At 36.6% G+C, this 26,659-nt stretch overlaps 2 gene segments (V, D, J or C); both read left to right on the top strand.

Annotated features, from left to right (window-relative positions):
* LOC102015697 overlaps positions 1-26,659 on the top strand; it is a gene marked incomplete in the record, with an annotated part of 840,941 nt that overhangs the window by 294,168 nt on the left and 520,114 nt on the right.
* LOC102013589 lies at positions 1,728-2,856 on the top strand. The segment is given in 2 exon segments: positions 1,728-1,982; positions 2,114-2,856. Coding segments are annotated over 2 exon segments (450 nt in total).

Raw genomic sequence — 26,659 nt, 5'->3', positions numbered from 1 at the left:
TTCTTCTTCCTGGCTGTCATGAGTTCAGCAAAGTTTCTGCATGATGCCATTCTGCCTTGGAGCCAACCAGCCATGGACTTAATCTGCTGAGAACTATGAGTCAAAATCAACCTCTCCTCATTTAAGTTGTGCGCATCTGACATTTTTTCCTACATCAGAAAACCTGACTAATACAGAAAAGTGACACCAGTGGTTGGGTAATTGCTATGGGATTCTACCTGGCCAGGTGGCTCAAGACCTTTTAAAACTGGTTTGCAGGAGGAATTTGGAAAATCTTGGAGATACAGATGAAAGAAACCCTAAGATGCTGTAAGCAGAGCTTGGTAGGCAATTCTGTCAAAGCTCAAAAGGCCAAAAACTGATAGAAATGCAAATGTAAAACCAAGATCTTGAGGTTTCAGGTGGGGACAAGGAAAGCTTCACTGGTAGTGGCACTAGAAGCCACGTGTGTTACACTTGGGCAGAAAATTTGTCTTCATTTTGTCCATGTGCTGAGATGCACAGCAAACTGAGTGAAGGGCAGTGCACTAATTAATATGGTGCCAGAAATTTCAAGATAGTCCAATACTCCTCCTTTATTTCAATGAAACTAGAAATAACTGTTCCTTGTACCAAAATTTGGTACTTTGATCCATGATTATATTCCAATCCTGTCTTCTGAGAACTCTGATCCATGACTCATAGAATCTTTCCAAAAACATGTAAACATGCCACATTTAAAAAAAAAAAAACAAAACCATCCATTACTACTTCAATGCCTCTGTCTAGTCTCCACCACGTCCCTTTTCTCTTCAGATGACTCAGCAATCCCTAAGGAGATTTCTATATTCAAATTTTTCTTCCTTGCCTCATTTCAGTACAGTTTATTTTCTGCAGAAGAGATGATCACTGTGATCATGATCACTGTGCTGTTAAAAACTCAACAGATGTGAGAAGTCATCTTCCTGCTAGATGTTTCTTCAGCGTTTCCTCCTTTGACCTCATTTTTTTTCCTAAAACTCCTCCTCCCTTCTAAGAACCCAACTTACTTCTGATTTTGTATTTCATTCTCGGAACAGTTTGAGGTTTCTTTGACACTTCCTCTACTTTTTCTCGCTGCAGTGTTTGAACTCCTGGAGGATTTTCTCTAGTAGCTATTCTCCTCTGTTTTCTCTGAGCGCTTGTCTCTGTGAAATTGCACCTTCTCTATCAGAGCAGCTCTATATCAAGTAACCTAGTGGGAAGGGAACTGAGTTTGGAGTGGAAAAGAGTTAGATCCTATTTCTCTTGTGTCCTTAGACAAATTATTTAACTTCACAGAGACTTGATTTCAATTCTGTTAAGTAAGGGCAATATCTACTCTAAAAGGCTATCGTGGGAAATTTGCATCAGTTATCAAAAGTTAATTCTATGGATTCGTGACCCATGTTACTTAGACAAACTCCAGTTCTGTCACTTCCCGTGATCTTGAACACATAGCATTTTTTTTCCATTCTTCAGCTTCCTTATTTTAAAATAAGGATGATAATATCATTTACCTTATATAAATGATAATATTTAGTTCATATGATTAAAATAACCCCCTAATAAGCACACCCTTGAAAATACGTTCAGCCAATTGTACCGTGAAAGCAACAGCACAAACACCTTAAGATTTAATTTTTTCTATACTTGACCACCAGGGGATGATGTTGCCTAAACAGAAAAAGGCTCTGCAAACAGAAGCTCTCTCATTCTGGCAAGCTTCTTCCCTTCACAGCAGACTGAGTGCATTCCGAGCGGGAGCAACTCCAAAAGAGTCTTTAAGGAAGCATTTTAGGTGTTAGCCTCTAGGCCTTGCCCAGACAGGAAACCCCTGAATCTCAGATTTTTTCAACTGTAAGAACGCAGCATCTCTGACATTCTTTCTGCTCAGGGAGCTCAAGAATAGCATTCTCAGACTGTTCACCAACAAGCCATGCTGTCAGTGACCATCTTCCTCCTTGGACTGCCCTTCACCCTGAGTAAGTAATCCTGTACTCTTTGCTCCTGTGTCCACAGAAGGAGCACCTCCCCAGTCAAAATCTAAAGAGAGACACCACCTCCTTACAGGTAGGTCTGTCCTGGTCTCACTGATGCAGACTTGATGTTGCAGGAAGAAGTGGAGCCCAGTCCGTGGCCCAGCCTGACCCCAGAGTCACCGTCACTGAAGGAGACCCTCTGCTGCTGAAGTGCAACTATACCTATGGTGCAACACCTTCTCTCTTCTGGTATGTCCAGCGACCTGGCCAAGGCCTCCAACTTGTCCTCAAATACATATCAGGGCCATCCATGGTTACAGACAGCAGAGGTTTCAAGGCTGAATTTAAGAAGAGTGAATCCTCCTTCCACCTGGAGAAGGCCTCAGCCCATTGGAGTGATGCAGCCCTGTACTTCTGTGCTCTGAGCACACAGTGCTCAGGGCTACAGGGGAAGCTGAACACAAACCCTCTGAAATATGGGACTTTCTGTGACTTGTGGGCACAGTCTGACCTGTTTTTAGCAAGGGCTCTCATGTGATGAAACTGAGCAGGGTGGAGGAACAGAGATAGGAAGAATGTTCAACTCCTGCAAAGAAAAGAACTACAAGTTCCTTTTTTCAGTACTGGGTAGAACACAGAGACTCATGAATGGTCTCCTTCTGGTGGAGATGTTACATTCTAGGGACTCAGGGTTCTAATTTAATGTAACCAGTGCCAAGATACTGATATTTCTTCTGCTCATCTGCAAATCGTTCCATCTACCAACTTTTATTTTTCAACAGGTAACAACTCCATTCACTCAGTGTCTTTGGACACAAATATAGTTATCTTTCTGTTATGGTTTGTGTCTGTGTGTCCCCCCAAAGCCTAATGCAGTCATGGGGCAGGCTTTTAGAGTTTGATTGATTATGGGTGTGAGAGCTCTACCCACCCTGAGTTGGATAGTTTGCATATGTAAGGGAGAGGAAGAGGCTGCTTGCAGCCATTCCTCCCTTTTGTGCTTGTTGCTTTTGCTGTGTTCTGCCGCCATGAGCTGTAGCCTTCTGCCATGTGCCACTCTGCCTTGTAACCTGCCAAGTATGGACTGAAAACTCCACAAACTGTAAGTGAAATAAACCTTTCCTTCCTTAATTTTGGGTGTCAGGTATTTTGTCCCAGCAACGAGAGAAAAGTAACCAAGACACTTTCACCTTCACATTTTCCTTTCACTAGTCACATCTTAGCCATCAAGAAACCCAGTTTTCCTTACCTTAAATATTAACTCCTAATCTAGCTATTGCTACCTGCCTGGTCCGTATGATAGCATTCCAAATGGTCTCCTGCTTGCCTTCTACACTCCATTCTTAAGCCAGCAAGTGCTGAGGGACCAGTGCTGCCTGTATAATTCATAGATCAAGTCATTTCCCTGATAAAATTTTTGCAGTAGCTTCCTGTTTTTCTCACAGTAAAATCAAAGTCCTTATAGTTGCCTACCAGACATGATTGCTCTCTCATTACATTATCTAAAAGCTGAAAGAATTCTGTCAAACAAGAATTCTGTAGCTAGTGAAAATATCCTATAGGAATTGTAGCAAAGTAAACAGATTCTCAAATAAATACAAATGGAGGGAACTCATTATGAGTAGAATTGTTCTAAAAGAAATAGTGAAGGACGTTCTTTAGGCTGAGGGGAAATGATACCAAGGGAAATACTGGAACTTCAATAAGGGAAAAACAAAGAAATGATAAGTGTATGGCAAGATATAAGAAATTATTTTAATTCTCTCTTTTAAAAAGTTCATTGGGGTGTAATCAATATACAAAAAGTACACATATTTAATATATACAATTTGATGTGTTTTTACATATGCATGCACTTTTGAAACCATCATCACCAAGAAAATAGGCATATACATTATCTCTAAAAGTTTCTTCTGCCCCTTTGCTTTTGTTGTTGTTTGCTGCTATTGCTCCTGTTGAACGGATGTAAGAGCACTTAATATAAGGCATATTCTTAAATTTTAAGTATACAATATTCCATTAACTGTAGGCACTGTAGTGCACAGAAGAACTCTAGAATGTATTCTTATATAACTGAAATTTATACCCATTGAACAATAACTCCAATTTGTCTCTTCCCATCCCAGTCCCTAGAAATCATCATTGTATTCTCTGCTTTTATGTTTTATTATTTTTTGGCAATTTTATAAGTATTTATCTGTGATTGGTTTATTTCACTGAATATAATATCCTCCAGGTTCATCCACATCATCACAAATAGCAGGATGTCCTTTTAAAAGGCTGAATTATATTCAGTTGTATCAGTATACCACATTTTTGTTTATTCTTCTGTCAGTTGACCTTAAGATTGATTCTACATCTTGAGTATTTAGAGTAATATGTGCAGGACAATGAAATGCAATGGTTATATTACACCATATGCAAAAATTAACTCAAAGTGGAATAGACATAGACATAAGGTCTAAAACTGTAAAACCACACAGAACAAATGGAGAAAAATGTTCATAACATTGACCTTGGAAATGATTTTTTGGATACGACAAGAAAAATAAAGCAACACAAGCAAAAACATACAAGTGTAATCACATCAAACTTAAAAGTCTTTCTGTATATCAAAGAAGCAACTTATGGAAAAGAGGAGAATATTAGCAAACTACATATCTAATTAGGGGCTCAGATCCAAAATATTTAAGAAATGCTTGTACTACAGTAACAGGAAGCAATCTAACAACAAAACTAGCCAAAGGATTTGGAGAGACATTTATCAAAGAAAACATACAAAGAGCCAACAGGTATATGAAAAGGTGTCCAGTATCACTAATGGGCAAGGAAATGCAAATCAAAACTGCAATAGGCTCTCAACATCTAATTTATGATGGCTATTACATATAAAATAATGTGAAATGTATATATATAAACACATATTTTTGAAAAAAGAAGTGTTGATGAAGCTGGAATACATTCCCAATGTTTCTGAAAGTTTAAATAGTATAAGAATTATGGAGGTTCCTTAAAAGAATAAAAGTAGAACTACCATATGGTAGCTACCAGCCTCTGGCATATACCCAAAACAATGGAAATTAAGATATCAAATAGATAGAATTCCCCCTGCTCTCTATAGCTTTAGTCACAACTATTTTTCTTACTTCATTATTTAAAATGCATATGACTGCTAGAATCATTGTTATAACTTTGTCTCTTGAGGTTTAAAAAGTCTGAAGAGAAAAGATAATGGACACTTATAAAGTGGAGCTGGTAAAATAATCTACATTATTGTAAGATTTAGATTTTTATTGGAGTGGTAAAATAATTTTAAATGGACCATAAAATGCTAAACAGTAGGTATAACATAATCCTTACAGAAATCACTAAAAATGTGAGAATAGTTAAAAATCAGATAGATAAATTATATAGAAAGATACATGCTAAAGATAAACAGCTAAATATCTAAAGTTGATCTCAAAGTAGTATAGACTAGAATAGTAGTTAACCAAAGCCTGGGAAAGGTGCAGGAAGGGGGAAGTGGAGAAAGGATATTTTACAGGTATTAGGGTAAATAGGGTAACTGAATAGGGTAAATAATTTCTAATTTTCTGTAACACAATAGTATATCTATGGTGGACAATAATTGAGATATTCCAAAATAGCTAGTAGATTAAGAAATATATGTATAATATATATAATATTTATATATGAACTAATATGCCAATTATCCTGACATAAAACTACATATTGGTGATTAGAATACATTGCTAATAGAATCTTTTAAAAAGAAAGGCATTTCTTATCATTATACATTTAATTCTGACAATTATTATTCATATGTGTTTGAAGCAAGCTTTAGAGATTTCTCAAAATACTAGAAATAGAAATTCCATTTGATTCAGCTATTCCTCTAGGCATCTTCCCAAAAGAGTTAAAGGCTGGACTCGGTGCTCTGCTTCCTGACAGAACTGTGGGAGAAGTCTGACCCCTGATAAACCCAGGGACATTGAGTGAGCTGCCTGGGATTGGCCAGGCTTGGTATTCTGCCTCCTGTCACCCTCACAGAATGAGTTTGACTCCAGGAACAAAGGAACCTTCAGAAAGCTGCCAAAGAAGGGTGAGGCTCACTGTTTGACCTCCTGGAGCAAAATGCAATCTCAGAACTCCACCTCACACAGAAAAATTCCAGGAGAAATCAACATAGGAGAACTTAGAACTAAAGAAACAACTCCATCAGGCCATAGAAGAAAGCAGACCAGAAATAATCTCTCAGGCAAGAAAAAGAAATGACAGCAATAATGAAAGAATTGCAAAGCACATTTAAAAAGATGTAGATAAAAAAAATAGAGGAACATAGAAAAGTGACAGAAATCTTGAATGAACAATGGGAAAGAATTAGAATGCATGGAACAGATTCAAAGAGATATCCAGGAAATCAAAAATTACATTGAAACCTGGAAAAACCACTTGAATGAAGCTGAAGATAGACTTTCAGAAATTGAATATATCATTGCAGCTAACTATCCTGAAAGGAGAGGTCTCTTAAAAATAATAAGAAACCAGGAAATAACAATTCAGCAGTTATAAGAAGAAGCAAAGAAAAACAATGTAAGACTAAAAGGTGTCAATGAAACAGCAGGAGTCAATAAAACTGACATAAAAAGACTATTTGCAGAAGTAATAGCAGAAAATTTCCCAAGCATGGAAAAAGAATCTGACATATTTTAAGTGAGACATATAGAACTCCAATTAGCCATAACCAAAATAAATCTACACCCAGACATGTAGTAATCAAGATCCTAGAAATTTAGCAAAAGAACAGAACATTAAAAGCTCTGAGAAAAAAGAAACAGATCACCAATAAAGGAAAGCCCATCAGAATCATGGCAGGTTTCTCAACACAAACCATCAAGTCAAGAAGACATTACAGTGAAGTATTTCAGGTCCTGAAAGAAAACAACTTCCAACCCCGATTGATGTACCCTCCAAAACTATCCTTCAAAATTAATGGAGAAATAAAACATTTGCACAACAAAGAACAACTAAAGAAGTTCATGAGCCCAAAATGAACCCTACAAAAAGTACTAAAAGATATTCTAGAAAGACATAAGAATGAGCACAATTTCAAGAACAACAATACAAAGGAAACACCTAGCACAGCAAGAAATTAAACAGAGGGAAAAAGTTGGAAACCAATAACAGGAAAATAAGATGACAAAGGTAAGACAATACAGATCAGTTATAACCACTAATGTAAATGGCCTCAATTCACCAATCAAAAGAAATAGACTGGCAGAGCAGATCAAGAAACAAAATCCAACAATATGCTGTATACAAGAAACAAATTTAGCTCAAAAGGAAATTCATAGACTCAAAATCAAAGCAGGGAAAACAGTACTGCAAGTGACAGGAATGCAGAAAAAAGCAGGAGTAGCTATTCTGTTCATAGAAAATGAGAACCTTAAACCAACAATGATCAAACAAAATAAACAAGGTCACTACATACTTGTTAGGGAAATACTTCAAGAGGAAGAGATAACAACCATAAACCTCTATGCACCAGATACAGGAGCACCCAACCGTATGAGACAAATTTTAACAGACATGAAAAAACAAATAATCAAAAACACAATTGTAATGGGGAACCTTAACACCCCACTGATACAAAGATACAGATTAATTAGACAAAAAAATCAGCAAAGAAACAAAAGAACTTACTCAAACTTGTGAACACATGGACTTAGTAGATGCTTACAGAGGGTTCCACCAAACAACATCAGAATACACATTTTTTTCAGCTGCACATGGGACATTTTTAAAATAGACCACATACTAGCACATAGAACATTCTTAAGTAAATGCAAAGGAATTCAAATTATCCCATGCATATTATCAGACCATGGTGCAGTGAAAAGCCAATAAACACATGGAAATTAAATAACACCATATTGAACAACCAATGCATCACAGATGAAATTAAAGAAGAAATTAAACAATATCTACAATCAAACAAAAATGCAAATATAACTAACCAGAATCTGTGGGATGCAATGAAAGGAGTCCTCAAAGGAAAAATTATAGCAGTGAACTCACACATCAGGAAAACAGAACAAGCACAAATAAAACAACCTGATGCTGCACCTTAGGTTTCTAGAAAAAGAAGAGCAAGTCAAGCCCAAAGCCCAAAGAAGGTAAGAAATTATAAAGATCCAGGCAGAAATTAACACAACTGAGATGAAAACAATACAAAGAATTAATAAATCAAAGGGTTGGTTCTTTGAAAGAATAAATAAAATTGATAAACCTGTAGCCAATCTTATCAAAAAACAGAAAGGAAAACCTCAGATCCATTCAAGAAGGAATAAAAAGGGTGAAATCACTATAAATCCTATAGAAATTCAGAAGATCATCAATATGTACTCTGAAAATCTTTACTCTCCTAGGACGGAAAACACAGAAGAAATGGACAGATTCATAGATACATATGAAATACCAAATCTGAATTGACAAAATATAAAAATTGTGAAAACCTCAATATCAGATAAGGGAATTGAAAATATGACTAAAAACTTATCAATAAAGAAAAGGACATGTCCTGATGGATTCACAGTTGAATTCTACAAGAAATTTAAAGATTTAATGCTAATTCTTCTCAAACTCTTTAATGAAATAGAAAGAGAAGCAAGTCTCCCTCACTCATTTCTGGAGGAAAGTATCATACTGATAACAAAACCGGAGAAAGATCCAACCAAAAAACAGTAGTTCAGGCCAGTCTCCCTAAGGAACATAGATGCAAAGATACTCAATAAAATACTAGCAAACAGAGCACAGCAAATTATCAAGAAGATTATACAACATGACCAAGTGAGGTTCGCCCCAGAAATGCAAGGATGTTTCAATATAAACAAATCAATAAATGTAATACATCATACTAATGGAGCCAAAGACAAAAACCACAGGATCATCTCAATAGATGCAGCAAAAGGTTTTGACAAAGTCCAACACTCATTCATGATTTTAAAAACTCTACAGAAAATCAGAATAGATGATCTTTATGACAAACCAGCAGTCAACATCACACTAAATGGACAAAAACTGAAAGCTTTCACTTCAAAATCAGGAACAAAACAAGGATGTCTACTCTCATCACTCCTATTCAACATAGTTCTAGAAACATTAGCCAGAGCAATTAAACGAGAGAGAAATAAGAGGAATAATGATAGGAAAGGAAAAAGTGAAATTATCATTATTTGCAGGTTACATGATAATCTACATGGAAGACTCCAAAAACTCCACCAAAAGACTCCTAGAATTAATAAACAAATTCAGTAGCATACCTGGATACAAAGTCAACATTCAAAAATCCATAGCATTCCTGTACACAAACACCAAACATGCTGAGAGAGAAATAAAGGAAACCATACCTTTCACAAGAGCATCAAAAAATTGAAATACCTAGGAATCAATCTAACAAACAATAAAAGATCTATGCAATGCATATTACAGTACTGTAAAAAAAAAAAAAAGAGAGAGAGATGGAAGAGAATTTCCAATAATGGAAAGATATTCCTTGCTCATGGATAGGAAGAACCAACATTGTGAAAATGGCCATATTCCCAAAATTGTTGTACAGATTCAAGGCAATCCCAACTAAATACCATTATTATATCTCACAGATCTAGAGAAAACATTCCTAAAATTCAACTGCAATAAGAAGAGACCCAGAAGAGCAAAAGCAATCCTGGGCAACAAAGGCAAGGTAAAAGGCATCACAATCCCTGCCTTGAAATTATACCACAAAGCTACTGTGATAAAATCAGCATGGTATTGGCAAAAGAACTACCTCAGGATCAATGGAACAGACTGGAAGATGCAGCCACAACCAAAAACACACTGATCTACCTTATCTTTGACAAAGGGACCAAACATGTTCAATAGAAGAAAGGTAGCCTCTTTAATAAATGGTCCTGGAAAAACTGGCTCTCCAGATGCTGAAAACTAGAGGTAGAACCATGTGTATCATTATGCACTTAACAAAAGTCAGAATGGACTAAATATCTATATATTAAAATAGAAACACTAGATTTATTGGAAGAGAAAGTGGGTAGAAATCTTGAAGACATAGGGGTAGGCAAAGTTCATGAACAAAAACAAAACTGCATGGGAAATACTTGAAAAAGTCAACAACTGGGATCTCATTTTATTGAAAAGTTTTTGCACATCAAAAGAAATCACCAGGGGCTGGGGATTTAGCTCAGCGGCAAAGCGCCTGCCTGGCAAGCGCAAGGTCGTGAGTTCGGTTCCCGGTACCGGAGAAAAACCAAAAAAAAAAAAAAAAAAAAAAAGAAATCACCAACAGGGTAAAAAGAAAACCCACAAATGGGGAAAAAAATTTAGCCAACTGTACCTCAAACAAAGGACTTCTATCTAGAACATATAAAGAATTTTTAAAAATAAGCCCCCCCCAAATTGAAAGACCCGATACAAAACTGATCATCTGAGATGAATACACACTTCTCAGATAAAGAAAAACAAACGGCAAATAAATGCATGAAAAAATGTTCAACATCATTAGTCACTGGAGAAATGCAAATTAAAACAACACTGAGATTTCATCTCACCCCAGAAAGAATGGCTGTCATCAAGAAATCAACCAATAACAAATTCTGTACAGGCTGTGGTGAAAAGGAACTCTTCTCTGTTAGTGGGAGTATAGACTGGTGTAGAAGTATAAACATCATATCACAGCGACATATGTGCATGCATGTTAATAGCAGTGCAATTTGTCATAGTTAAATTGTGGAAACAACACAAATGCCCATCAACTGAGGAATGGATGAAAAAAGATGCAGTATTTTTATACAGTGGAGTATAACTCAGCTACAAAGAAAGATAAACTAGAGGCTTTTATAGGCAAATGGATGCAGCTATAGACAATACTCATCAGTGAAATAAGTAAGACTCACATATGTAAACATTATATTGTCGCCTTAGTATAAGAACATGAAAGAGTAAATAACATCTGAAAAATACAATAGATATTGCAGAAAGGAAAGAAACTACTTAAAAGGAAAGAAAAACAGATGAGGGAAAAGTGAAAAGAATGAAAGAAGGAAGTAGTAAATTATATATATATTATATATATATATATATATACACACACACACGATAGCTAACATAATTGCACTATTAATTTCTACTGGTTTATTGAAAGGAACAGTTAATGTTCTATCATTTGATCAATCTTACTTGCCTATATCTGGTTATCTGAGTAACCAATCTGAAGATAACAATATGTAAAACCGCAAACATTATTAATTGCCTAGCACCTTTTTTGAAATTCTGCATACTTTTTATTGTTTTCTTGTTTTATGTCTTTGTGTTTGTTAATTTGTTTTTGTTCTTTTCTCTTTAAAATAAAAAACACTGACTCTTTAGTTTGTTCTTTGCTAATTATATGTATATTAAGGAAGTTATGACTTTTGTAAAACTGAAACAACTGTGTTAAATGACTAAAAATTTATCTTTTTAAAATTTATTTTAAAAATAAAAGAAGGAAAGCATATTAACAGACATCCATTTACAAAATAGCATAGGAACAATACAAACAATACAGAGTTACAGACAAAGTGGTAGGAAATTAACAATGGTTGTTGTATTACATATTGCTATCTTCCAAGTGGTTTCTCAGGAAAACAAATAGAGACATGCAAGACTGATCAAACAAGTAATCATTAACTGTTACTTTCAGTAAAGCTATGGAAGACAGTAGTACAACTATGTTAGCTATCAAAAATTTATCTTATATATAGGAGTACTCTAAGAACTTTTGTGTGAAATAAAAAAAATGTAGAATGTGGAAAAAAACACTCCGTTCAATAACACAAAGTACATAAAGCATTGCTTAGAAAAACATGACATTGTTTACAAAAATATAAAAGTATCAAACCTATAATCTCACCCCGTCTTTTGACATGTGCCCAGTGTTATCCTACATAGAAAAGAAAACCCAAACACTCCAAGAAACTCAAGTCCACTTGTAGCTTGATTTCAAGAAAACAAGAGTATTTCCTGTGTTATTGCACCAGGCACCTAGCTAAAATTTACTGTGCCTCTGGCAACTTACATTGCTCTCCTATGCTCTAGGGTTAAACTGTAGTCAGTTCAGTGCTCATCAAATGCCACAATTCTGGAGCAGGCCATGAGCTTTCCTATATAGTGATATCTCAGAAAGCACATGGGGTTATTTTGTTCTTTAATTTTTAAAATAATTCTAGTTATGCAATTATCTGTCACAAAAATGAAAGTTTCCATAACACAGTGAATTACAACATACAACTGCATATTATAGGGTACCTTACACCTATAGATACTGTTGCCCAAAAGTGGACCTCAGTAACTGTTAAATGGAACTATTTTGCTGTGCTTTCCCTTAGCCTTTGAATGGACAGGCACAAGACTATCCAAGTCATGCAGTAGGTCAAGCCTGAGAACAAATAGTGAACCCCTTTCTTGGTCCAGGATGTGGGCTATTGGGACTAGCATGTGACAAGCCCCTAAGTGCAGCCTGCAGTGCCTGTGAGGCCTGTGTAGCTTTTCCCATTGTAATGAGTTTATTTTTCTTTTTGCTTTGTGATGAGTCCGTCCAAATATAACATTGTGAGAACATGCTACTGTCTCATTTAAAAGTCAGATGCTTTAGAAGAGATGATAGTGGAAAACACGAGCTTCTCTGTATTCCATTTGACCAGTGAGAGTGTAAAAATCAATTTTTTTCTGTGAGTGAGTGTATGGGGAATGTATTAGAATGATCTCTACTCTCTGCTCATTTTTTCTGTAAACCTGAATATGCTCTAAAAATAGCCTGTTAACACTTTCAAAATCAATTTTAATATAGAAACAAAAAGAAAAATCAATTGTATAAGCTGTATCTTACAGAAAATGTTTACTTCAACCAGGAGAGATTGTTTCTTACTTTCTTACCCTCTTCAAATTTTTGTGTGGGTACTTCTCTGGTTATATATTTACCATGTAGCGCAGATTATGCAAGATTATTAACATATGCTATATAATTGAATTATAATAAAATGGACATTAGAAATAATTTCTCTTAAGTGAACCAATGTAGGAGAGTACATTTATGCATTGGATAGACATGTGTTTAAATTTCAACCCTGTCATCAACTGAATTTTAGTAGAAAAGTTAAGCAACATTTTTCATGTGTGGTACTGGGGATAGAACCCAGGGCCTTCACACTGAGCTATATCCCCAGCACTTTGTTTTTAAATTTTAAAGCAGTCTCACTAAAATACTAAGTCACCTGGGCTGGGCTGAGACTTGTGACCATCCTGCATCAGCCTTTTATAGTGCCTGGATTATAGGGATGCACTCATGTGTCACCATTCCTAGTAGTTAATCAACATTTTAAACCTCAGTTTTATTATCTTCATACATTGTCCATGATTAAATATCCATATACTATGTAAAGAAAACTGACTTTTGAATCCAAGGCTATAAAATTTAATGTCAGCAATTTCAATTTATGATATCACTGATGTAGTATCTTGTTCACATATATTAGAGTAAAGGATAACCAGAAAAAAAAATGAAGAGGTGAATGACAGAGAGGGAGCTAAAACACTTTAAAGCACAGAACACATTTTTTGGCTATTCACTTACACAGATAAACACCCTGATATCTGTTGAAACTAGCGCTGCATATCTGGTAAAAGACAACCTGGTACAACATGCTCTAACCTTTGATTTTTGTTGCCCAGGATCTGGCCTACATATCTCTACAGAGTTATAAATGTCATGTTCTTTACAGTTACTTCTATTGAGGAAGTAGAAGAACATTTCCCCTCTGTCCTGACACATCCCTAATTATTAACTGTGGTCACCTCTTTCCACATGCTGCTACATCATCTATGTGGCAAGTTTTCACTCTATTCTCAAAGATTGTTATTTAAGCCATTTGGTAAAATAGGAGATGAGGGTGATTAACTAGATTTTCCCAGTAGTCACTAGGTAAATATATAAATGAAAGTGACACTGGCACTTTATTTGTACTATATTTTTGAGTTTCTTTCTATTAAAACTCAGGGAATAACAGTTTCTCAGGACTTTTCTTCCTCCCACTATCACCTATGATAGAAATGGGCTCTTTTGGGCGAGACTTTAATATGAGAACTAGAAATGGTCATTTTTGGGATACCAGTGGTTGACGTTATACAAAATGGAGAAAAGTTAAAAAGTTTTCCTTCTAAAGTCAAGATTGCAGTAAGAATGTATGTTACAGCTGTTATGTAATGAATACTCAAAACATTAGCCAGATCAATCAGTAAAAGAAAGAAATAAAAAGAATATATAGAGATAGGAAAGGAAGAAGTCAAATAATCATTATTTTCAGATGACTTGATCCTCTATGTAGGAGACCCAAAGAATACCACCAAATTAGCAAACAAATTTAGCAAATCCAGCAGACATAAAATCAACACCCCAGAACAAAAACATTTCTGTACTTCAAAACTGAACCCACTGAGAAAGAAATATCATTCACAATAGCATCAAAAACTTAAATACTTAGAAATCAACTGAATCAAAAAAGTAAAATACTTCCACAAGAAAAACTACAGTGCTCAGAAAGAGTAGATCAAAGAGGACATCAGAGAATGGAAAGACATCACTTGTTCCTGGACAGGTAGAACAGACATTGTCCAAATGGTCACACTTCCAAAACTGATAAATAGTCTTAACACAAACCCAATAAATACCAACAGCATTTCCTCACACAACTAGGTGAAACACTCCAAAAGTCATATGAAAATAGAAGGGACCCAGAATAGCAAAAGTAATTCTGAGCAACAAGAGCAAAGCACAAGGCACCACGATTCCAGATTTCAAGTTATACTAGAAAACTCACAGTGATAAAAATAATATGTGGGTCAATGGAACAAAATAAAGAATGCAGAAACAACCCTAGGTACATTAACCCATCTGATCTTTGACAAAAGTGCAAAAAATACATGCTAGAAGAAAGATGGGCTCTTTAACAAATGGTGTCTGAAAAACTAGATGCTATAAATGTGCAGAAGACTGAGTCTAGAATCGTATCTCTCACCATGTAGTAAACCAAAATCAAAATATTTTAAAGACCTAGATATCAAAACAGAAACAATGTCCTGGAAGATGAAGCAGGTAAAAACTCTTGAAGACATTAGCATAGGCAAAGAGTTTCTGATTAAAACTGAGCTACACAAGAAATAACACAAAAAAATCAAGAAATGGAATTATATTAAATTAAAAAGTTCTACACAGCCAGGAAACAATCAGCAGAGTATAAAGACAATCTAGAGAATGGAAACATCATTTTTCCAGCTATTCCTCAGACAGGGGACTACTATCTAGTGTAAATGAAGAAGTCCCCAAAATTAGACCACCAAAAATAAAAGACCAAATCAAAAATGGGCAGTTGAAATGAATAGACACATCTCAGAAGAAGTACAAATGGCCAATACATACATGAAAACATGTTCGACATCTTTGTTCATTAAAGATGCAAATTAAAACAACACTGAGATTCCATCTTACCAGAGAAAGAATGGCTACCATTAAGAAATCAAATAGTAACAAATCCTGGCAAAGCTGTGGGAGGAAAGGAATCCATGTACGTTGTTGGTGGGAATGTAAACTATATGGTACAACTGGTATGAAAATCACTATGGGGATTGCTCAAAACCATGCAATAGGAATTTCATTCAACTCAGCTATTCCTCTACTAGGTGTCTTCCTGAAAGAGTTAAAGTCATCATATTACAGTGATACATGCAAACCCATGATTATAGGAACACAATTCATAATAGCTAAACCTTGGGAGTGACATAAGTGCTCATTGACAGATGAATGGGTAAAGAAAATGTAGTATTTATACACAATGGAGTACTACTCTACTGCAAAGAAAGATAAATTTGATTCATTTGTAGGAAAATGGATACACCTGGGGACTGTAACATTAAGTGAAATAAATCAAACATACAAGTGTAAACATCACATGATTTCTCTTATATGAGAAATCCAAAGTATAGATAAAATAAAGATCAAAATAAAGATAGCTTGGGGCTGGGGATTTAGCTCAGTGGCACAGCGCCTGCCTGGAAAGCGAGAGGTCATGAGTTTGATTCCCGGTACTGGAAAAAAAAAATAAAGATAGCTAATAAGAAACTTTGTCATATATCTTTTGTAAATGGGAAAGGAACCAAAAGGTGGAGAGGGGAGAAGGAAAGAGGCAGGGAAAAGAATTAAGATGTGTTGTATACATGTACAAATACCTACAACAAATATAATCATTATTCCAAACATGTACCAATAAAAATACAAACAAAAAATAAATAAATACAAAAAGAATGCATTATTTTAAAACAAAATAAAGAAAATTTTAAAAAAGATTGATACTACCACGGACAGACTGATGGTTCAGGACAGAAAGAATCTTGTGGTTAAACTTAGTGATAGAAGCAAAAATCAGAGTGGGATATACTGAGCTAGGAGATGCTAATCAAGAATGAAGACCAGAGACTGAATAAGTGTCCTTTATTTGTGCTCGGGCTCTGTGACTACAGGTACCACAGAATACATGAGGACACAAGGAAAGAGGTAAGTATACTAAGGACCATGACACCATAGGAGCTTCTCGTTTCTTCCAAATATCACTTGTTCACTAGATGTTCCCTGAAGCAATTCTATGTTGAATGAAGAATCCCCAAACGTCCTTCTCCCCATGTCCTTTCCCTAATCCAAGTCAGAGTTTAGAGCATATGTCATGTGAAATCAGGGATCCTGTCAAAAAGTCTCCTTATGTTGAGTCTTCCTTTCTGGGGTGTGAGGCAAGCCAGGCCCCAGCTGTGTCCCTTCCAAGGCATTAGCATTTGCAGCTCTACTGCTACCATACCACGGTCCTTCTCCTTCTAGAGTCAGCTCTCCAATCCCTCCATCACTCACATGAGTCATCCCAAATCACAGTGCAGCCGCTAATGCAAACAGTCTGGGATAGACAGCTTCCCATCCAGATTCAGTGACACTCAAGTCTTGTGACAAATGATACGAACAGTCTGTTAGTTGCTTCAGACTGAAAGTCCAACAGGCTGATCCTGCCCAGGATCAGTCAGCAAAAAGTAGCCGTATATGACTGTGCTCTGAGATGCACAGAATGACTGATGAGACTTCTCTTGTGTAATAGCCCCAGGACAAAAGTAGATGGCAGCCTAGGAAGGCAGAAAATATACACAAAACATACAGGTATTCCCAGGGCCAGAATGCCTGTGCTTGCTTTTTGACAGGGAAGAATGTCCAGGACCCTACTTCTTTGGGCTACAGACCAGCTAATAATGACTAGGGTATGCATATTAAAATCTACCTTTTATAAGGACCTTCATTAGCAATGAAAATAACTATGCATGCAATTCAAGAAATTAGAAGAAAATCTAAACAAATCTAGTATCATGAAAATGGTACTGATAAAAGTGAAGGTATAACAATGAGCCCAAAATATTTCTTCATGCTGAGATACTGGGATTAGAAAGATCTCATTCTAGGATCTGTAATATTGAAATCTACTAGTCATTGAGGGTGGGTAGTCAGTAGTATTTGGAGCCTATTATATTTTCTTTTCACTCCCACATAACTGACTGGTGCTGTGTGAATGCTGAGTCCTACCCCACATTTCTTGCTGGTGGGACGTTAATGGTATGCTGTCTGTAACAAGGCTAAATTCACTGAGGAGGTCATTTGCTCTTTATTTCTTTCTATACACCCAGAGGCAAAGTTAGTCTCAACTAACTTCATGAAATGTGAGCCACTTATTGCTCCACTCATCCAAGAGGTCTCCTTGTCCCTACACCAGAAGACATGGAAAATGTCCAAGCCAAAGAATGGGAGAATCAAATACACTACTGAGTTTTGTGCTGGAAGACAGCATCCAGAGGAACCAAGCAATTCACGGGCCTGGATGCACTTTTAGAGTATCCACCTCAGAAAACCACATGTGATGGGTTTTACTCCTCACCACAGTGGGCAGTGCTGCCAACACCTAGGCCTTCCACATCCTAGGATCCCTGTTGCCTTCAACTTCCCAGATGGTCTGTGACTAAACTTTCACCTCTCCATGACTGTGTCTCGTGGTTGCCTCCCACACAGGCACTATGGCAGGGTATCCCCAGAGATCCTGAGCCATGGTTTTTCTGAGACTTGTGATCTCAAATAGTTCATTCCAAAATAATAACACATTCAGGATGGCTCTGGTTATAGCTTTGCAGGATATACTGAGTCCTGCAGTGGATTTCTTCTCCAAATTAGCTGGACCTGTAAAAGAAGTCCTTTTCAGAATAAATTCCCACACTAGATTTACAGCTTACAGCACCTTGCTTCCTTCCTGCAGCTAAGGTTTGAGGCCCCCTTATGCATGCAGAGGTGGTTCCCCACTCCTAAGAAACAGTGCTGACGTTGCAGACCACTTTTCACTTTTCTCTGTGTTTTCCTTCTGCTTCTCTATGCTTTTTAGTATTTCTGTCACATCTTTCTTGATTCATAGAGCTCTTTCTCACTTTCTCTCCTCTGAATACAGATGCACCCAACTCCAATTCTTTTCACTCACAGACCCACACAGAGGATACTTCTATTCTGCCAACTTAACTTGATGTCTGTTCCTATAAATTTTATTAAAAACAAAATCTTCCACTTTAAAACTTCTATATTGATTTATTACGTTAATGGAGGACTAGGGAATCTAGCTTTTTATCATGTCTTTTAACAAATTTTTTAACATCAAGGTTGATACAAATAATTAACAATCAAAATCTCACATTTTTCTTACTTTTTAACCATGCATTGCCCCAATAAACCATTTTTATGGCTTATGTCTAGAAGTTCTCCCAAAGCCTCATTCAGACATAGGCGAGGTTTTTTCAAAAGTGGCTAAATCTAGGGTATGTGATTGACTCATGGTGCAAACTAATGACTAAATCAGTCCACTAATTGGTTTGATACCACCCTAATCCCAGTGGCCTAAGTAAAAATATAAGAGACAGAAAAAAGTGGCTGAGGTCCCTTTGCTGCTTTGGTACTTTCTCTGTGTCATGAACTACTTCTGCTCTATGTTTGTCTCCCATGCCACCCTGCAATGGAGCCCCTGACTAGGGACTGAAACATCTACAAACTGTGAGCCAAATAACCTTCCCTCACTTAACGTTGGGTGTGGAGTATTTTCGCTCAGCAACAAGAAAAGTAGCTAACACAGAATTTGGTACCAGAGAAGTGCAGTCATCGATATGATGTACCTGACCATGTGGTTTAGGAGCCTTTAGAGTTGGTTTGTGGGAAGGAGGAGAGTTAGGAAATGTTTGGAGATACTGGCTAAAAGAATAGAGCTGAAACATCTGAAGCTGCACTTGATGGGATATTCTGGTCAGAGGTCAGAAGACCAAAATGCTGATTGAAATGATTCCAGTAAAGACCAGGCTTGGGAGGTTTCTGCTGGGAAGGAGGACTGCATTGGCTGTTGGACTCCAGAAGATGTATGTTATGCCTTGACAGAAAGTTTGTCTGCATTTTTGCTTATCCAGAAATTTTGCTAAGACTGATATTAAGGATGACAGACTAACTAATCTTGCAGAAGAATATTCAAGACAGTTTAATGTTAAGGCAGTGGCATGGCTACTATTGGGGGCTTTTAGGCAAATTTATGTTGAGAATCAAGACCAAAGAACCCAGAAGAATGGTTCAAAATGTCAGTTTGTCCAGATAGGAAGCTCCAGTAAAACTGTCACCTGCAAAAATGGAACAGAGTAGAAATTATTCATTGAAAAGACTAGCAAGGAAAAGCCAAGTATTTCAGAAGAAGGCAGCAACAGAAAAGATAACCCGCAATCATCACAATAACCAGTAGGACTCCATCTTTTACACTTTCAAAGTTGCAAAAGTGAAAGATTTTGCTCTGAGAAGAATGCCCCAGATCATCATGTTCCAGAATGCTGGTGGCTTAAGGAAGTTGTTCCTCAGAATTTGGTTCATAGGTACTGAATTCCTGCAGCCAAAAGAAAAAGAAGCCTGGCTACTGCTATAGCTGGTGGCAAACCTTAGCATCATCCAAGTGGTGCTGGTTCTAGGTGCATGCAAGAAGTGTAGGGTCAGGAAGACTTCCACCCAGATTTCAAATGAAGGCCTGGGAGGCCAAACAGTGTGCTCCTGAGATGGCAGTGTGTGAAATCAAAGATGCAGTGGTGATTACAGAAATTAAGAGAAGCCAGGATCATGGATCATCTGAGAAAAACTGTAAGGAGGGAGCAGAGCTGGCCTAACAGAAAAGCCATGGTAGTTATAACCAACTAGCAATGTTGTAGGGGTGGAGCCACACAAGTCCTTTGGAATTCACAATTTGTCACAGATTGCCAGGGATGTTGGATATGGAACTATAGGGGTGCTTACCATTTTCCCTTGTAGATTTTGGATTTCCTTTGTTCCCATTCCTTTCTATCTCCTGCTTTGTACCTTTTGGAATGGAAATGTCTGTCTTGTGCCATTGAATGTTGGAAGTGTTTAACTTTCATTTCATTTGTATAGAGGTTCACAGCTAAAAGTTTAGCTTTAAAACTCAGAGGAGACTTTGGACTTGGGCGTTTTGGCAATGCTGAAACTGTTAAGACTTTGGCAACTCTTAGAGATAGACTACATGCCTTTTGCATAAAGGCATGCACATGAATCTTTGAGGGGTTCAGAGGCAGAATGTTGTGGCTTCTAGATGTCCTCTGAAAGCCTCATGCAGTCATAGATGGGGGTTTTTCAGAGGTAATTGAATCTAGGGTGTGTGATTTATTTATGTGAAATGCTAGAATTAAGGATAGTAGGATTAAGGGTGGGTGATAACTAAATCAGTCCACTGATTGTTTTGGCACTGCCTTAATCCCAGTAGTCTGGATAGAATAAAAAAGTGAGCAGCAAAAGCTGTTAAGGCCTCTTCACTTGCTGTGCTACCTTCTGCCTCCCATGACCTTTCCTCCTCTGGCTTGTCTGCCAAACCACCCTGACTTGGGGCCAGCTGACTATGGACTGAAAACTACAAACTGTGAGCCAAAGAACCCTTCCCTCCCTTCATGTGTGCAACCGGTATTTTGTCTCAGCATTGAGAAAAGTAACTAAGACACCATCCCAAAATATTCCATGAGAGATTTATCATATGCCACCCCTGCATTCTACATATTTTAAGGGAAAATGTACATCAAAAATAAAAAAACAATTTTATTTTTCCCTGGTACAAAAAAGACAGACAACATCTTTTCTTTTTTTTCAGTGCTTACTTTGGAAAACTTGTAATAGTAACTAAGTTGTCTGTCTCTTTGAGAAGTATATAAACCTTAAAAGCTAAAAAAGCTAAATTGTCAGTTTCACTCCCTAGGATTATCTTTTCCCAGGGCCTGGGATCCCTGTCTTTGAAGTGTAACCAGAGACTGCAAGACCATCTCCCACTTCCTGTGGGATGAGAGACACATAAATTTACTGGTGTTTTCTCCAAGTTGAAGTCCTACCTCTTGCCATAACAATGACATATTTTCCTTTAGAAAAAGACAATTGAAAGATGTTATGGGTTACTTCAATTACCAGGTAAACATGGGATGATTTACATGTCACAAATATGTTGATAATCCTCTTACTCAAGGACGCAGATGTTGTTAATCTACAGGATTATGAAGGTTGTCACATCTTCTTGGCTCTATGAAAGCATGTTTTGTTTTGTTTTTCTGGCTTTGCCATTTATTCAGATATTTGCCTGTGATGTATATCACATTCTAGTTTAGTGCTCATTCAACAATAAAATTATGTTCTTTTTTCTACCTTTGTGGAGAAATTTTCTAGGTTGGCAGGAGTTTTAGTTTTTTTAATTTTCCCAGCAGATTGCCCAGAATCTTTCCAGAATCACTGTGATCAGTCTCTCTCCCTGAAAACAACAAAGCATTGTGAAAATGGCAAGGGACATCTGCCATTTATTGGCTGTGTAACTTTGGGAACTTTATATTATCTTTATAAGCACAAATATCTTCCTAAGAACTATGGGAAGTAAGTATAAATACTTTATTCACAGTACTATTGTAAGAATTAGCAATATTTTGTGAATTGTCTAGCAGAATGGATTAAAATATTTAAAATTGAAAGTATGAATCATACCTTCCAAAAGGTATACTCAAAATTTCATTTGTGTCCTGCTATGTGTTCTTCACAGGAAATATAGAAATGACACAATTTCTTCTTCCAAGGAACTTATATGTGATAATAAGAGACCATCAGTGAGTGCCCATAGGTATCATAATTGAAAAATTTTGACCTATAATCTCCATTTATAGTGATGATTTTCAAGGGCAATTTAACTTTCCTCGTTATTCTAAACTTTGTACCTTCCTGAAAGTACACTGCTAATGCCCAAGACCCTGCTCCACAAGCTTGGGCGGGTGGTTGCAGTACTGCAAAGGAGGTGGCGTTGGTTCTGGGTTTCAGACCACAAGGAGGCACTCTACCAACAGAAAATTTCTTTGAACTTTCAGGAGGGTTAATGACTGAGAGAGAGTGAATATTTCTAAAACAAAAAGAGGGATGATAATTTAAACAGAGGGTAAGTGATCAAGGGAGAACATGGACCAGAAAAATTCTTAATAATCACTTTCAAAATACTCCCTTTGAACACATCTATCCAACTTCTTGTCACTTTCTGAAGCATTTCTGGAAGCCCTCTTTCATGGGTGTCTTTAGTTGGTCTGTTGTGACTACTTCAGTGTCCTAAATTTATTCCAAATATTTACTTTTCATAGACATTTTGACTTCCAGTAGGAACAGAAGTCATAGGCTAAATAAATTAGATGACACACCTTCCCGATTTTAGGAGCCTACCTTTCCACTAGATGGCACTCAGTAGCAGCATTCACCCATACGCTTGACCACATCTCAAAAAGACATGAAAAAGAACTTCCAAAATTGATTCCAAAAGTGGCAAGAGCAATGGAATAAGTTTGTTTGAAGTGAGGAGGAATATTGTGAGGGGCTTGCTGGTAATGTGTCTTTTATGGTAAGAAAATTTTAAAATTTAAATATTCACCATATATTTTGATCTTGTATGTTCTTTTTTTTTTAATTTTAAAGAGAAAAAAACTAACAAAACAACTATAATGAAGACAAAAACAAAACAATGATAATGATACATGACCTCAAGGCAAAATGATAGGAATTAACAATGGCTGCCACATTGCATATTGTCTTCAATGAAGTTGCTCAGTCCAATTTTTTTCTCTCATCTGCAAGATTCAGAACAAAACTTGAGACTAAAAACAATTTGTTTTACATTTACTTAAGTTGACTTCATTAATCCATAAGTTTTAGTATCAGGGACAAGTATGAGCTTTAGTCTTTGCCCAGAAATTGCTATTTTTCACTAAGCCAATCTTATATTTTCTATAAGATCAGAAACTTAAGGACAGGGAAAAGCAAAGAAAAGAAAGGCAAGAGCAAAAAGCTATATGGTAGTTGACAAAAAGAGGAAGGAGGAATAAAAGCAAGAAAAATGGCAGACGATTGAACTGAAAATTATTTTTCATATAAGTTTCTCAAAAGCAGTACTATTTTAGCACTTGAGGCAAGGTGATTCTTTTAGGGACAGGAGCTTTCCTGTGTACTGTTATATACTTGGCAGCACTTCTGCCCTCTCCTCACCAGATGCCAGCAGCACACCCTCCTTCAAGATAAACACAAATGTCTCCAGACAGCCAGATGCCCCCACCCAGAAATGCCAGTAGCCCATGGTTGAAAATCAATGGTCTACATGTTAACTCCTGAACTGACAGAAAGAAACAGTTGTTTATAACCAGTATATATGTTTACTGGGCTGATATTTTATCATTTAACTTCCTAAATTCAATAAATAATTTATGGAACATAAAAAAGGGAATCCATTATAATCTTTATATAAGTCACTCAAAACTCAGAACTAAGTTTCTCACTTTGATCATATTTAGCTTGGTCAATATACCTTACCAATGTCTCCTCATAGATAGATACTGTTTCTCCACTCTATGCATAGGCTATTGCATCCCTATTCTTCACCCAATTAATTCTACATATACCCATAATGCACTGAAAGGTGGATTATTAAAACCTAAAAAGACAGTCCCTAATTATCCCAAAACACACACACACACACACACACACACACACACACACACATCATGTATAGAATATGGACTAAATCACAGGTGGGAGGAGCTTCCCACTACAAATCTGAGTGATAAATTTCAGATGTGGCTGCTATGCATCTCATAAAATTGGCCTACCACAGGCAAAAATTTAGCTCAAATTGAAGAGGTTATACATACCAATATTTGAAGACACCTGACCTCTATCTGTGTCCATACAGCAGAAAAATCATGAAGACACAAGTAAGAGTCTTGCTCGGCCTCCTGTGGATACAAATTCATTGTGAGTTAAAGTCATTCCAGGGATGATCTGTAGAAATATCACAACTGAATTTAGAAATGAGCAAAGGAGGGAAGCAAGTGACAGAGGAAGGGAGAAAATATAAATCTCTCGTGCTGGGTCTTTGGTTATGCTGGAAGAAACTAGAGGAAAACTTCCTGTACTTGGAAACAGCTACAATAATTCTTCAATAACCCTCACTTGTGTCTACTTTTCTCCTTTTTAACAGGGATAAAAGCACAGATTAAGGTGGAGCAGAGTCCCCAAGTCCATATCATCCAAGAGAAGAGAAACTCCTCCCTGACATGCAATTATTCTACTTCTGTCAACAGTGTACAATGGTTCCAACAAAATCTAGAAGGACGTCTTATATCCTTGTTTTATATAGCTTCAGGAGTGCAGCAAAAAGGAAGACTAAGAGCCACAATCAATTTTAAGGAACGTTACAGCCAACTCAACGTCAGGGACACCCAGCCTGGGGACTCAGCCTCATACCTCTGTGCTGTGGAAGCACAGTGCTCCCCAGACACCTGCAACCTATACATGAAACAGCAGCTGAACACCTAGGCCTGGAGGCACAGCAGGGACCCGATGTGTTGAGAACTGCATTTCTGTTGCCTGTAACTCTTGATTTATGTAGAAGATACTTCTTCTTTTATTTTAAAGAGAAAAAACAATAACAAAATAACAAGAATGAAGGCAAAAACAAAACAACACAAAAACAATAAAAATGGGGGCTGGGGATTTAGCTCAGCGGCAAAGCGCCTGCCTGGCAAGCGCAAGGTCGTGAGTTCGGTTCCCGGTACCGGAGGAAAAAAAAAAAAAAACAAACAATAAAAATGATACAGGATTTCAAAACGAGATGATAGGAATTAGAACAGTTGTTATATTACATATTGTTATCTTCAATGAAGTTGCTCAGATTACCATATGTAAGAATGTAAGACTGAATAAACAATTAAAGACAATAACAAGTAAAAAAAAATATTAGAAATGATACAGAGCTTCATTAAACAATATGGTCAGAATTCAACAATGGTTGTTATACTGCATATTGTTGTCTTCAAATTACTTGTTCCGATTACCAGATAAAAGCATGCAAAATTGGTCAACAAGAAAACATTTAAGCATTAAGTTTTCCTTTCAATAAACCAATAGACATCAGGCAAGGAACTGCTCAAAAGGAATGAACAACTGAGATGAGAGAAAGGAGAAAAAAAGAAGGGAAAAATATATACACAAGATAGCTAAGACAATTGTACTACTAATTTCTTCTGATTTGTTAGATAACAATACACTTGTCCCAGTTATTCTTACATATACATATATATTTTTCCTTTTTTATTTTAAAGAGAAAAGAACAAAAGTAGAATAACAAAAACAAAGACATAAACAAAACAACACAGGAAAAATAAAAATGATACAGAATTTCAAAACAAGGTGATAAAAAGTTAATAATGGTTGTTATATTACATATTATTACCTTCAATGTGGTTACTCAGATAATCAGATATAGGCATGTAAGACTGATCAATTATCCATTAACTGTTTCTTTCAACAAATCAGAAGAAATTAGTAGTACAATTGTCTTAGCTATCTTGTGTATATATTTTTCCCTTCATTTTTTCTCCTTTCTCTCATCTCAATTGTTCATTCCTTTTGAGCAGTTCCTTTCCCTTTTGCAATATCTATCATAACTTTCAGATTTTATTTACTCTTTCAGGTTCTCATACCAGGGAGGCAATATGATGTTTACACATGTGAGTCTGATTTATTTCACTTATGCGTATAGTCTCTAGTTGCATCCATTTACCTATAAAAGCCTCCAGTTAATCTTTTCATAGCTGAAAAATACTCCACTTATAAAAATACAACATCTTTTTTATCCATTCCTCAGTTGATGGACATCTGGGTTGTTTCAAAGATTTAGCTATTACAAATTGTGCTGCTATAGACATGAGTGCACATATATTGTTGTGGTATGATGTTTTCAGTTCTTCTGGAAACATACCGAGGAAGGGAATAGCTGAGTTGAATGAGACCTCTAATCCTAGTTTACTGAGGGATCTTCAGACTGATTTCCACAGTGGATGCACCAGTCTAAACTCCCACCAACAGTGAAGATGGGTTCCTTCTTCCACACAGTCCCTCCAGCATTTATTAATGGTTGATTTCTTGATGATAGCCATTC

The sequence above is a fragment of the Chinchilla lanigera genome, unplaced genomic scaffold, assembly GCF_000276665.1.
Source record: "Chinchilla lanigera isolate Chin_1 unplaced genomic scaffold, ChiLan1.0 scaffold00008, whole genome shotgun sequence".
Lineage (NCBI taxonomy): Eukaryota > Metazoa > Chordata > Mammalia > Rodentia > Chinchillidae > Chinchilla > Chinchilla lanigera.
This window is presented reverse-complemented; position numbering and strand designations above follow the sequence as displayed.